Below are 14,597 nucleotides of genomic sequence, written 5' to 3'. Positions count from 1 at the left end.
TTGTTGTTCTTACACATAATTCACCCACTTGTGGCAGATCTGGGACTCCATCCCCCTGCACCCACCCCCTCTCCACCCTACGCGCCCCCCCCCCACCCGGCAAACAGCAGGTGCAGCATAGGTCTTCAACACAGCACCCTGGCACCTGCCTGCATTTGGATCCTGGGTCAGCTGGGTGACCTTGAGCAGGTTACTAAACCTCCCCATGGCTCATTTTCCATCCATAAAATGGGGATGCTGATAATAGTAGTGCCTTCCCTCCAGGGGCCCTTGAGAATATTAAATAAGACGGTGCTTGCAATGCCCATGGAAGAGGGTCTGGCACACGGTAGGTGCCCAATACACATTAGCTACTATTTTCACTCCTTTGTGACGATCGCTGAGCCAGGACCTGGATCGATCCCATGAGAGCCACCCAAACCCAGGCATCCTAGAAAATAAACTTTTACATTCCCTGGCCCTCTGAGTCTTCCCCTTTCGAATAAGAGAAAATCGCAGCTTCCTCTGGGATCCCCTGGCATCCCAGCCACCCAACTCTGGTGGAAAGTTCTCTGCAGACACAGAAGCAACATCATGAGGGGAAGGAAGAGGTGGAGAATTTAGATTCGTCTTTACACAATTTCTTCCCCCAGTCCTATTCAGCTCTCTGTCTCCTGGTAAGATTGTAAATGTTTCAGAAAACAGTTTACACTAAATATGTTCCTTCCTAAATCTCATAAACAGTTCCTCCTTCCTACATAAACCCTAACCACTTACATCCATGGTAGGTCCCAATTAACCACCCACACATTTGCAAGCGGAAAAATATGTTCTAGCGCACGCATCTGTGTACAAACACACACACACACACACACACACACACATCCTCCTATTGCCCCCCGTACATACACACATGTGCGTGGGCACACGTGCCTCCAACCCAACCCCCCTCTCTGGCTCCTCTGTGGCTACCCTTAGGCGAAAAGCAGAGTGTTCCACACAAATGTCAGGGTCAGCTGGGCAGGACTCTTGCAGATCAGCAGGCCTCCAGGAGCAGCAGCAATTAATGCCCAGAGTCCCTTGCTCCTGAGTGACTGCAAGGCTCTCCTGTGTTTTATTCCTCAGAGGCCAGGCAGTGCCGAGGCGGGAGTAGGGCTCCTCACCCCAGCAAGGGGTGTGCTGCTTCCCATGGCTTCCCGTCCCCATCCCGAAGCAAGTGTGTGGCCCTCGGTGTCCCGAGCGGCAGCTCAGCCGAGCGGGGGTTCTGGAGCCCGACTGCCTGCGTCCAAATCCTGGCCAGTGCCACTTTCGAGCCACGAGACCTTCAGCACGCCACTTCGCTGTGCGGTGCCTCGGCTTCCTCCTCTCCAAAAGGAGCAGGATCATCATGGTGCCTCCTGGGAGGGCTGTCCCAAGCCCATAGTGTCAAGTGCTCACAAGGGGAGCGGGCCCTGCGGACGTGTGGCCGCGCGCTCGTGAACTGATCTCCTGCTCTCGGCTCGCACCCTGAGGATTACCGCACAATTGCATGGGGGAATTACAGGCTTTGTTTTGCCACCTTCTTAGAAGCAGCAACTGTCTCCTCCAGGCCAACAAATCTCTTACTGAGCAGCCGGCCAAGCCAGAACTTGGGAGAGAAGGAGAGAAGGGTTCTCTGCTCATCACAAGGCAGGGCCAGGTGCTGGGAGACGGGGCACCTCTGCGAGACCACGGCGACCCAGGTAGTCACCACCCCTTGGCCAGTCTAACCCGTCCCTCGTTCACCGATGGGACGATGATCTCACATCTGGGAAGCACAGCCCCAGACACAATCCCCAGGGGTCATTTCCCAAGGGTGACTTGGTGTCCCTAGAGACCCTCATAGGGAATCACAGGAGCTCCCTGCAGTTCCATTTGCTGCTATATAAAAAGGCAGGGGGGCATGCACCGAATCACTGCATGCACGTGGTTCCACTCTCTGTGCCAAGGCTGCAGGTGACAGCCACTCCAGTCCTCAGGTTTTCCCTGTGCCTGTGGGGGGGGGGGGGGCTCCTCCCTCACTGCCAAGTTCTCAGACAGACCTCCCTGCACTGGGGGGGGGGGGGGGGTGCGGGCCGTGTCCTCTGGCTCGGTGTTTTAGCAGCCTCCTAACTGGCACACGCCAACAAAATGGAAAACATCAACAGAACTAAACAAAATAATTGTTCTCCTCCCTCGGGAACAAGGAAAAGTCGCATCAGAGGAAGACATTTAAACAAGCTGATGGCCCTTTTCCCTCCCGCTCCCCATGTTGCATCAGTGTATTTTCTTCTATGGCTGCTCTGGTGTGTTTCCTTGTATCCGAAACCGAATTACACCAACTACCAGAGCCCCCACAATTGTGAGACTCGAAGCCAGCAAAGTATATGCGTCTTCGAGGATTTCATTTTATTTCCCCAGATTCCTAATTCATTATTCTCCAGTAATGTTTGGTTTTTAAATTAATCTGCATGTTAATGCTTGAGCAAAATGGAGGGGATTAACTTTTATTAAGTACCAGATACATGGACAACACTAAAGTAGCTGCCTTTTCAAATTTAATTCTCAAAACAATACCCTGAGAATGGGATTATCAGCTCCATTTTAGAGATGAAGGCACTGAGGCTCAGAGAGGTTCAATACCTTGCCTAAAGTCACACAGCTAGTATGTGAATCCAACTCAGTTCCCTCGCTCTTTCTCTCTCTCTTTCATGCTCGTTTCACTAGATCAGATTGAAGGAGTACTATTATAAGTTTGAGTCAGGGGCTTTTCTGGAAGGTCTCTCCCATTCAGACCCCACATAGCCTTAGACTGGTCCCTGCCTTGTTGAGTCCTTTGTTTCCACTCATAAAATGAGAGGTCTAAGATGCTCTTTGAGGTCCCTGAGGAGACTAACATTCCAAGATTCCAGCAGGCAATCCCCGTTGAATTTGGGGCTAGACCTTCTTTATCCAAACTTTCTCTTAGCTCTCTCCCTGGATCTTTCCATCTTTACCCAGTTATTCACTCCCACTGGCTCAGAGGGTCTCCATGGCATTCATGAAGCCATGACCTCCCAGACCTTGGGGTTCCCGAGGATCTCGAGGACAAGCACATCCCTCAGACCTCAGACAGCTGAATTCAGAGGGAAAAGGAAAAAGTGTCTCAGCTGTGAATGGAACCAAGATGGGAGCCGAGAAGGCTTTTCACACCCAGGACCCAACTATAAATGAGATCAGATGTCCCGGTCAGAGCCTTGGCCACCACTCTTACTGGGTCATATCATGAGACTGGCCCCAATGACTTCAACATCCCCTCTTCCAGAACGGCATCCATGGCCCCCCACCTCTTGTGTCCCAGCAACAGCCTCCTCCTGCATCCCAAAGAGCACAGAGCATGAAATATTACAATGTGTCTGTGTGATAAGCCTACTCTGTCCAAGTGGCAGAGACCGTGTCTCATTCACATCTGTCTTCCCAGAACCTAACACCACGCTTGGCTCCCAGAAACTCCCCAAGGCACTCTGAATGAATGAGCAAGCCCCCTGGCCCAATGCCTCCCCGGCAGGGACCACATCCACCTTGCAATGTCCCTCCACGCCTCACAGAGGGTCCTGCCCTGCAAAGGAGGCAAGCTCTACCCGCCAAGCCCTCGGATGAATTGCCTATCTGTCCACACAGGAGGTCGGGAGAGCAGGGACTTTTCAGTTCTCAAGACCTAACAAGAATTTCTGCTTTGTCCTGTCTGCCAGCATCCGCAGGGCAAAAGATCCTCTTTGGCTCCCAAGAACGCAAGCTACAGGCCACCAGCTGACAAGTGAGAGGCCAGTTGGTCAGCTGTTGGTTCCATTTATTCAAAGCTGGACAGCTTCTGCCACTGAATCGAGGGAGCCTCAGGACGCCCGGAAGGCAGCCCCTGCGAAGTGGCGACTTGGACCTTCAGCCTGCCGGTCCTGGGAGCGCAGACTCCCGCCCCCAGACCCGACCCTCCACCTCGGAGTGGAACTGCAGGCGGAGACCCCAGCAATGGAAAGCAGCAGGGAGGGGGCGCGGGGCTATTAGCAAATCAAAAGGGAAGACAACAGAGGAAGGAAAACACGGTGGCAAATTCAAGTGCTCCGTTTTCTTTTTTAAAAATCCAATTGTAGGGAGATCTGCTTTTAAATAAAACAATCATGCCCTTGTTCCCGAGTATCGCAGGGACTCTTAATAGACAGGGAAAACCTTTTTCAACGCATTTTTCTCATTACAAGTTGGATAATAGGTACATCCTAGTGATTGCCTTTGACCCTTCCACTTTGCACACGCACACAAAAACACTGGGTTCTAACAAGGCTCTTGTTCTGTCTGGGTCTCAGATATCTTCTCAGGCAGGTGGGTTTGAAGGCTCTTGGAATATTTGCACGCCCTCTCTTCTGCTCACTCATGCTGCTACGCACAGAGCCTCACCTCCGACCATGCCCTCTCCCCTCCCCGCCCCTGCACGCACAGACACACTCGCGCGGAAACACACTACGAACGCGTACAAACATACATGCCCTCCTCCCAGTTCACTAGCATCCGGCTGTCCACGTTTCCCGATTCCCCTCCGGCCCGTCCACACAGGTCCCCCCGGGGCAGCCCGAGCGCAGGACTCACCGCCAAAGCCTGTGGGAAACTTCATGAAGTGAGAATAATTCCCATACATGTTGACTCTTCAGCTCATGTTCCTCTCCCGAGCGTCTTCCGAAGAGCGCGGCCTCCCGGGCTCCCGCGCGCAGCCGGGCTGCCTTCAACTTGGGCTAACAGGAGTGGTCATCGCTTCCTCGCAGCCCGGGCAGCTCGGGCTGGGCCAGCCCTCCGGGATTAGTCTGGAATCTGCCCCTCGCTCGGAGCGGCCACATAGCGCGTCCGGGCGGCGGGCGGCGCAGCAGCTGGTGCCTGTCAGTAACCACGCACAGCGCCGCCGCCGCCGCCGCCGCGTCCCGCCGCCGCCGCCGCCCCGCCGCCCCGCCGCCCCGCCGCGCGCGGGCGCCTGCTGCTGCTGTGCTTCCCTCGGGGCTGGGCCGCCGCGGGCGCTCCGCCGGCTCCGCGCCTCCCCGGGGCGCTGCGGGCGGCGGGGCCCAGCGTCCCGGAAGCCCAGATCGCGGCGTGACCGCCCCCCCGTAGGGCAGGAGCCAGGGAGGGAGGGGGCGGGTGGCAGGGGCCGGGAGACTCTGGAGGGGCCTCCTCCTTGACTTGCACCCACAGACAGCGATGGGGGCTTTAGTAAGAGGCATTTTCCCACTCGGGCTCCTGTCTGTCCGGTGCCCAGGGTGTTTGATCTGTGCCGGGGGGTGGGGAGGGGGGTAGGGGTGAGGGCCAAGAGAGAACAGAGCCCCTTCGTTAGCGCAAGATCGGAGAAGTGTGAGACTCCATCCCCAGCTATGGAAAACGAAGCTACAGCCTCCCTTGGATGTGGGGTGGGCCTGTCCTGCCCTCCGGGCCAGAAGCATTTGTCTGCGCTCTCCCAGTAGAAGCTGACGGGTGCAGTTGGGAGCCTGAGCTGGTTCACAGGGAACACGTGCGAGCAGGGAGGACGCGTTGGCTCGAGGCGGTGGTGGCCGCGCACTGGAGGGATGCGTTCACCTTACACACCCGCCCTTGTTTGAAAGGCACCACTGAGTCCTCACTGAGCCAGAGACTCTCCGGTGGAAACCAGCCACAAATCAAAGAGTCCAAGTCTCCCTTTGATATTCGGATCTGTTATACAGCTTTCCTGACAAGCCACTGCTGGGCCTATACTTGGATACCTCCAATCATGGGAGGCTCACTACTATCCCATTCCATTTCCGGACAGCTCTTACCATAAGAAAGTTTTTTAGTTGAACTGACATCTACCTCCTCTCTGTAGCTTCTGCCAACAGGCTCTAGGGTACTCGCTGCCACCACACAAGAGGGGCCTGTGGGGATCTTCTGCAAATTCACAGATAAATCTCCCGTGCCCATAATCTACTTCTGTAGGCACCCTTGCCTCGTTCAACCATCCCATGTATCACCAAGTATTCGAGTCTATTGACAACCTATTCTTTTTCTAGGAATACACTTCAATTCCGGGAGACCCTCAGGGAGGGGAAGGGGGTCGGCCAGGCTTGAATACAACACTTCAGCTCTGATCCGGGTCTCCTCCCCCTGGTGTTTGGATTGGCAGGGCAAGGCGGGTGCTGTCAGCACACCCACCAGCGTCGTGGGCTGAGCTCAGAGAGGCTGGGACAGGATGAGAGGTTTGCCCTTGATGCGGCATGGCACATGGAGGGAGGCGAGGCAACTCAAGGCCCACAGGAAAAAAAAAAAATCAAGATTTAAGTGCTAAGAGAACCCAGAGCAAAAACTAAGAATAAAGGCCCAGAGACAGGAACAGAGTCCGGATGACGAGGGAGGAGGGGGCCCAGATGGGAATCAGAGCCAAAGTCGGTCAGGAAGGAGGAAGAAAGATGCAGGCTGTCACTGGGAAGGTGTGGTGTGCCCGGGGCTTCCTTGGCTGAGGGCTGACCTCAGAGGCTCAGCTGAGAACTGGATAGATGCGGACCGTGCAGAATAGGGGGGTACTGTTCGCCTCCCTGCATGAGCTCCTGGACAGCCCCATGTGTGAATTCGCATAGAACTAACTTGACAAATGACCCACCCACCCACCCAGCTGTATTCTCCTTTATACGCAGTCTTCATCCTCTTCTTGGGCGATCGGCTTTGGGGCCAACATGCAATACCATCCTCTCCTCTGAAGTGCAACATTTGGGTTCACTCATCACCCCGGATCTTCTGGGGTTCCTGCTTCTTTCATCCAGTGTATGTTATTCCTCCCCCCATTTCGTGACTTCTGAAGATCTGACGCACTGCTCCCATATTTTATCTAACTTAGGGACAGAAATACTGAAAAGGACATAGCAAGGACGTCCTACAGCAGACCAGCGTACCATCCATTTATGAGGACCATGGACACTTGGCTCATACAACACTCGTTGTGTGGCCTGAAGAGGCTGTGTCTGCAGAGAAAGCGAGTCAGAAGCCAGCCTTGCTGGGTACCAATCCCAGTTCCATTGCTTACAGCCTCACGATATTGGCAAGGGACTGACTCTCCCTGGGCCTCGGTGACCGCATAGGTTTGTGATGAGGATTGAGTCCACACGTGTTAATCACTTAGGAGATGGCAGAGACACAATTAATGCTCAGTAGGTATAAGCTATTTTGATGATGATGATGATGTAACTTAAGCAAGTCACTTTACCCCTTGTTTCTTTTTACTCATTGGTAAAATGATGGAACAGGGCTAGAGGACTTCCAAAATCCCCTCCAACTTGAAAATTAAATGCAAATGGATCCACCCCCCAATTCCGTAACTGTCCATTTTCTCCACAGAAGTGTCTGCAGCGAGTGTCTTACTAAAACACAAACTACCATTTGGTACGCGTGTCCGAGAAAGAAATGAGTTATTCCAGCACAACTGGCTTTTTGGTGAACCAGTGCTGGCAAGGGTTCTTCCAAGTTCTCAGAAACCATCCTTTGAAAAGCTCTCCTTAGAGCCTCATTCAAGGTCAATGTCAAGATGATCTGTCAGCAGTGTGGGGTAGACCCTACTTTCTTCCCCTTTTGCTAAGTTAGGTGTACCTGACCACTTCGGCTCCCAGAATAAAGACCAAAAGCCTTAGCCTGGCATGGAAAGGCCCCACCGTCTTGTCTCAACCTACCCTTGAAGCTCCATCGGGAGGAAAGTGCTCTGGGATAGAGATCATAAGGCCCAGGACCTCAGCCCCACTGCTCTCTAGCTGTGTGACCTTGGGCAAGCTCATTTAGTCTTGGGGGTGGGGCGGGGGGACACCCACACCACTCACCTCACTAAGGCTTCTGGGTTTTGTTTTTGTTTCATGATCAAATGGGATGAGAGGAGAGCATGTGTTTTGGTTTGGTTTTGGGGTTTTGTTTGTTTTACACGCCAGAGTTCTATACAAATATAAGGAAGTAATATCTTCTTGTTTGTCTGTTTTTTTTTTTTTTCCTTCCCTTTCTCCAATGATCCCTTCTGGTCTATTTTGCTCACTGTGGGAGCACAGTACGTTCATCCCAACTTGTGGTTCAATGTTATGTCCATTCACCTTCTCCGACCTGCTTCCCCAAATAAATTGCTTTCCTGCCTAAATATGCTAGAACACGGTAGGTGCTCAATAAATATGTTCGCATTAAAAAAATGCTTGCTATGCTTATACCAAAATATCCCCACATGCTTTCCTTGTGATACCTTCCATATGATTTAACATCCCATAACAAGCCATAAACTTTGTCTAAAGTACAAGACATATAAATATGGTTTTTCTTTCTAATCCACATTTTTGGCTGGTACCACAGTGTCTTGTCTAAGACCATTATTGATATAACAACATTAGCCTGACCTAAGCCCTTCCCAGACAACCCCACTGACTTCAGTCACCCCACTGCCCCCAGCTGTTACTGGGTTCTCATTAGGATAGCAAATGAAAAACCAAATGCTCGATGTCCATAGTGGGAATTAGCTAATTCATTCATAAGAATTCTGAGCTCACTTCTTGTCAAGGCTAATTATCTATTTCTCTTAAGTGGTATGTTCTGCTTTTATTAAAGCCATTAGTGCCTTTGAGTAAATGAAAAGGGCATCTGTTTTCACTAGTATGTTTGACACAGACCCGGCATATGTTATGTTCACCCTGGTAATAAAAGGATATAGCTTAACCGCTGGTCTCTTTGTGTGTGTGTGTGTGTGTGTGTGTGTGTGTGTGCACGCGCTTTTGAACAATGGCAATAGAAAATACTATTTTGCAGTCAACATGAATAAAAACCAAAGTCATTTATTAGATATAAAATGTAGAGGCAAATATCTCTACACTGATGACACCAATTAACATTTTTATATTTGTGTGTACTTCACCTGCCTAATAGTATATAAAGTTTCAATGTGTTTTCCCAAATATTAGAGTTAAGCAGGGCATACCGTATTACCCTATTTTTATAAATGAGGAATTTGAGTCCAAGGCTGTGAAGTCAGGGAAGGAAAGAGAGCCACTCTAACCAGTCAGATTTCAGATGTGGTCTCACAACTAGAACGTGAGAGAAATGGGTATAAGACCAGGCCCCTGACTCCGACTCCCAGCCAACGTGTCTTTTACCAGACCTTGACCTTTCCCTTAATAGTGATGTGTTTCTATTATATGTGTTATGGGGTGGGAGGTTCTTACATATTGGTTTTTTTTTCCTCTTTGCTGTCACTCATTCATTCACTTATCATTCAGCCAAAACTTATTGAGAGCTTTTTGCCTGTCAATCACCGGGGTTGCACTAAGAGACAATAAGATCAAGTCCCTGACCTCATGGAGCTTATGCAGTCTGATGGAATAGCTGGAGAGCAAACAAATAGTCAGAGACATAAATATATCATTAGAAGCCATGATAAGTGCTATGAAGGAAAATAATTGGATGAGATGAGAGACTATAGCAGGGAAATCTAATTTAAATTGAAAGGTCAGGGAGACTTCTTTGAGGAAATGACAGTTATACTCAGATCTAAAGAAAGAATAAGATTCAGTTGGGCGAAAAGGAAGAGGTGGGGGGAGCGTGGACCAGGAGGAGGGAACAGTAGGTCTCATTGCCCCGAGGAGGGAATGAGCTCAGTGTATTCCAGAAGCTGGGGAGTGCAATGTTCAGGTCTCCCCTTTAGATGACCTGGCTTCCAAGAGTTCCATGGGTGCATTGTCTCGCCCCTGATTCTGTGTTCAACGCGCCACGTCAGCTGCGCACTGCTGGAAACCTCCCTTCCTGGCTTTGTCTCCCCTTCACATGCTGGTCAGATTCAGATAACCCACTGTTTTCCAGGGCTGCCACCCCACGAATCCATCTCTGCGTGTGTGTCCCTTCTGCTCTTCTGCTCAGAAGAGTCTTCCCCTCTTTCTGTTCTCTGTCCAAATACCGCCCTTCCCCAAGACTGTTCTCATGGGCACTTTTCGATGGCCCTCCGTTGGAACCACTCTCTCCTAGATTCCCACAGCCCGTAGTTGGGACCATTCGTGTGTCCCTCATCACGTCCCTCCTTGGATGATTATCTTGAACGCATCTGAAAAGCCCTCTTACTAGGCAGGAAACCCTAAATAACTGGCAACTGGGTCTGAGTCACTTTTGCAACCCCAACAGCCTTTACGACAGCGTCTAACACATAATAGAAATCCAATAACTGCACGAAGGATGAACGAATGAACGAAAATTTGTTGATTATGCTAACCTCTCCTGATGTCAACCCCAGGGCCCTAGACATGAGGAGGGGACTGTTCCTAGACTCCCAACAGTTTTTACAACCCAATTTTCATTTTCATGGGCTCCTTCTCATGGAATCATACACTCCTGTGTGGACAGACTTGATCCTGGCATTAATACAGTACATCCATCTTGGTGACTGAGAGCCTCTGAGGACGGAAATGAGGTGCCTGATTCAGAAAGAGAGCTGATCAGCTTTCAATGAGGACTGTCTCAGCTATCACCAAAACCTGGGCCATTTCCATAAGGTCTAAAAGGTGTTCAAAGACACATGCTTTATCTACAAGGTGTCCCCCATGGCTTAGCCACCAGTCCTGTTAGTATCGTAGCCAATTGCTCCAGTCACTAGTGAAACAAGCCGAGTTAAACTTGCCCTAAGGGAGTTGTTCCCAAACTTGGCATCACAAATACCCGGGAAGCTTAAAAAAATTACAGAAGCCTTTATCCACCTCTAGAGATTATGTATTGGCTTGGGGTTGTGGTCTGGGTTTGGGACCTGCTAAAAGAAGCCTGGGTGATCCTAATGCGCAGTTAGATGAGTTTGGGGACTACTGACTTAAAGAAAGAGAACCTTTCTTTAACAGGAAGCTAAGAAGGAGCCATCAGCAAAAAATGAGAAACCACTTCCTGGGATGATTCCAAGGAACCGGTAAAATCCACTTTGCCCATTTGCTAGAACACGCAATTGGAACTTACGAGCACAAGAAGCTCTTGCTTAGCAGGAGATGTGGTGGCTGAGGCCATCTGCTGTGTGGACTTAGCATATACTGACTTGAGGTTTGCTGGGACCATGTGTGACATATTCACACCCCAGCCCCTCTGCCATCAAAATCTTATTCATTAAAGGTACTACCTAAAGGCTGTCTCGTCTGTCAAATCTTCCCTTACATACGGTTAGTACTTCCACTGTTCTCCAAAAAACTTGCTTAAATATTTATTTAGTTTAATTTCCCTTTGTATCATAATTACTTGTTGAACTAGGACCTTCTTCTTGAATATAGGGACAACTTATTCATCTTTATAATATCAAAGAATCTAGCATTTTGCTTTGTACACAGTGAGTGCTTAATAAATGCTTATTGAATGGATGCTAAGATGACAGCTATGAACCAGAGAGGCTCTATCCCTGCTCTCACGAGGCTATAAGCTACAAGTTTAAGGGTAACTTTCAACCGCCCTTAACTCCGAACTAATAACGTTGTCATAACATTTTCAAGGTGGAAAGAACAGTTACATAGATGCCTCCATCTCTTTGTTCCCAGTCAAATGATGGTCATAAAAACACTCCCTGTCATAAACAACTCGACCACAGCTGCCAAGCACATGGGGGCTCTCAGGATACAGAACAACCCTGATCACACAGAGCTGAGACCAGAGGGAAACATCTGGTCCCTTCTAGAGAGAGGCCAGCAGTTCAAATATGGGACACTCTAATCCAGACTGGGTCCAGATCCAAGGAGTCACAGCCAAAGAGGTGGATGTCAGCACCAGACCTCAGGAAGGCCTGCTCAAGTCCCGTGAGGGAAGAAGCAATCCTGGCGTAGAGCCCAGCCCCCAAGACGAGGCCACTGGCACTTACATTCTGTTGAACAGACGTGTTTCGGGCTGGCTACTGGCTGCATATATTCAGGTGTAGATTCAGAGGCTGCAACCCAATCGCACACAGGCCAAGCGATCTATTTTCAGATCCAGCTCGCTCTTGGGGAAGAGGCTCTAAATATACCCTCCAGTGACTGCAGGAGGCAGATTATCATTGCTGGCAGCTGAGCAGGGGGGGCAGACAGGGACGTCAAGAACCTCACCATTACCCTCAGCACAGCGCAAAGGCCCCACCACTTGTAGAGCTAAATTTACATAAGGGCAAGTGTCTGTTATATTTGACGGGGTTTTCTTGTATGAGCGCCTGGCCGTGGGCTCTGTATGGCAACGAAACCACTTTTTTGTCCCCTCGGAAGAGCCACTGAGCATATAGATGCCACAGAGGAGGACGTAGGCAAAACTGACCTTGTTCTGTTCTCAGGTATTCACATCAGAGGAATGTCTTGCAATTATATAAGCAATGGTATTAAAATTTCCCCCGTGCATAACACCTGATCGTCTACAGCATGCTTTTATAGCTTATTTATAAGCAGGTATGAAATATTATTAAAAGCAAATCCAAGGGGGCTGCAGTCAGAAAGGATGTTGGATATTAGGACATGAGAATTTATCTTGCTGTAATGATTTTCTCTGTAATGGGGAAGGCCTTTTGAGTTAGTGTTCAGCCAAGACATAGTTCTCTTACTGCCAAAAGCCAAACACTGTATAACTAACTCTATTTCCAGGCAGCTAATCCCAAAAGGCCAGAAAACACTTAGTTCCAGAAGGCATTGAGCGAGAGCTGCATTAACCACCAGCATTCAGGTAACTCTGCCGAATAGCAAAAATGAATAGAAATAGCTAAAGGCAGAGGGAGAGTTGATCAGGGGCAGGGGTGTGGCACAAGGAAGGTCTTCAAAGTCGATATTTAGCAACATCAGAGAGAGTTTGAGAAATCTCTGTACTTAGTGTATTAGAGTAGCCTCAGAAGGGAAACTAGGCCCCACTGAGCTGGTACCAACCACGGGACACGGAAGAGAATGAGTGGAGGAAGTCGGGATCTGAGACATTTACCCCTGCAGTAGGGTTGCTCAGAGGGTCCATACACCATCTGCACGAGACTCATCCAGGAGGCTTGTTAAACCCAGAGACTTCTGGGCCCTGCCTGGACTCTCTGATTCAGAATCTTTGGAGCTAGAGACGGCCTGGGCATGAGGGTCTTTAACAAGCTCCCCAGGTGATACCCATAGGCATTGAAATTTAAGAATCACAGCTTTACGGAATGGTATCTAGAGAAGGCCAAACCTTAACCGGGTATGCGCGCCATGTTGCAGTGTTAGAGATTACTCATTGGCGCCTCCTGGTTACTCTGCAAAGCCAACATTAATGTCTTTTCATAGGCCGAGCTCCTAAAGTCACGGTTGGTATAAGTAGTGGAGTCAAGCTTAGGAAATTCTTTTGACTCTAAATATTGTGTTCTCTCTACCACCCTTCACCTTGAAGATGCAATCCTTGAACTGTCCAAACCCTGTCCCCAGCAGGCAGGAGGCCGAGGCTCTGGTCAGATGAAGGTTCTGGAAAATGGGTTGAGGTCAGGGGTGAAGGAGGAGTGAGGGAGGAGTGAGGCGGTGTTTGCCTGCAGCTATAGGTTTGAGAAAGACTTAGCTGGGAGAAAGTAGGCCCGAGAGAGGAGAAATAGTTCAAAGCATTCAGGATACAGAGGGCTGGCTGAAGAGGAACACCCTGGCAGAAGGAGCCCCAGAGGATGCCCAGTTAGAGCTGGGGATACAGGAAATGAAGGACGGCGGGGGAGGGGCAGATCTAGAAGCAGTTCCCCAGTGCAATGGCCCACAGGGAGAGGAAGGGTTTTCTGGCTGCCGGTGACGTCACCCTGGGCAGCTGTTAGCGTGAAGCGTTATTTCTGGAATTGCCCAAACATCAGTGACTCTTAAGGGGGAATTTCAGACACAGCAGCAGGCTGGGCACAGATATTTAAGGACTGGAGCCTTTGTGCCGCCTCATCAAAGCCTCTGTCTGAGGCTGATGCCGCCCCCTCCCGCCTTGGCCCTGCACGGATGCGGTTGGTCCTGATCCTTCACGGTCTTCAGCCAAGACTGGAAGGGCTCTGAAATCCAAGGTGGAGAAGGCAGGGGCAGCAGAGAGGACTTCCCCTTGACATCCTGGCAGATGGAAACAGCTCCCAAGGACTTCAGGCCACCAAAAGCTAAAGCAGAAAGGGGGGAAATTCAGTTAATCCTATCAGCAGTTCCTGAACATCCATTATTTCCCCAACTGTTTGAGGGGCAAGGATACACCCTTTCTACACTTCAGGGAAGGATCAGTCATACCAGGTAATTTAAAAAAGCAATCATGATTAGGGCTAAAAATTCATCACCCCTTTTCCATTGGCAATTAGGCAGAGGACTGTTAAAACTTCCATTTATTGATCCCCCTGGTAGGCCAGGAGGACAGTGGGAGTGAGGTGAAAGGGCACCTCCCACCCTCCCTCCCCATCCATCCTGTGCCCTCCCGATAGACTAATCCTCCTAATGTATAGCTCTGATGGGACTCCTCAGACCAGATACTCTTCATGGCCCCCCCCTCTGCCCATGGAGGTATCTACACTGGGTCCCCTTCCACTTCTCCAAACCTTCAGTCCTCCCCTTGACTGAGCCCATGCTAGTCTCCAGAAAAGTGCACAGCACACTCTTCCCCAAACACACCTGGCACACTCCTTCTCCTTTGTTCTCTGCTTTCGCTCAAGCTGCTTTATC

At 50.2% G+C, this 14,597-nt stretch overlaps 2 protein-coding genes and 1 long non-coding RNA gene across 3 annotated transcripts in view; 1 reads left to right on the top strand and 2 right to left on the bottom strand.

The window, feature by feature from the left end:
* Positions 1-4,885, bottom strand: part of RXRG (retinoid X receptor gamma) — a 43,472-nt gene extending 38,587 nt beyond the window's left edge. Inside the window, exon 1 of the mRNA XM_036113587.2 lies at positions 4,594-4,885. Coding sequence (XP_035969480.1) covers positions 4,594-4,642 — 49 coding nt within the window. The 5' untranslated portion in view covers positions 4,643-4,885. The remainder of the gene's footprint in view (positions 1-4,593) is intronic.
* Positions 1-14,597, top strand: part of MGST3 (microsomal glutathione S-transferase 3) — a 203,524-nt gene that overhangs the window by 7,137 nt on the left and 181,790 nt on the right. The window lies entirely within an intron of this gene.
* Positions 8,770-14,597, bottom strand: part of LOC118549305 (uncharacterized) — a 165,899-nt gene continuing 160,071 nt past the window's right edge. The window contains exon 13 of the long non-coding RNA XR_013449973.1: positions 8,770-14,047. This is a non-coding gene — a long non-coding RNA (uncharacterized LOC118549305). The remainder of the gene's footprint in view (positions 14,048-14,597) is intronic.

The sequence above is a fragment of the Halichoerus grypus genome, chromosome 7, assembly GCF_964656455.1.
Source record: "Halichoerus grypus chromosome 7, mHalGry1.hap1.1, whole genome shotgun sequence".
Lineage (NCBI taxonomy): Eukaryota > Metazoa > Chordata > Mammalia > Carnivora > Phocidae > Halichoerus > Halichoerus grypus.
This window is presented reverse-complemented; position numbering and strand designations above follow the sequence as displayed.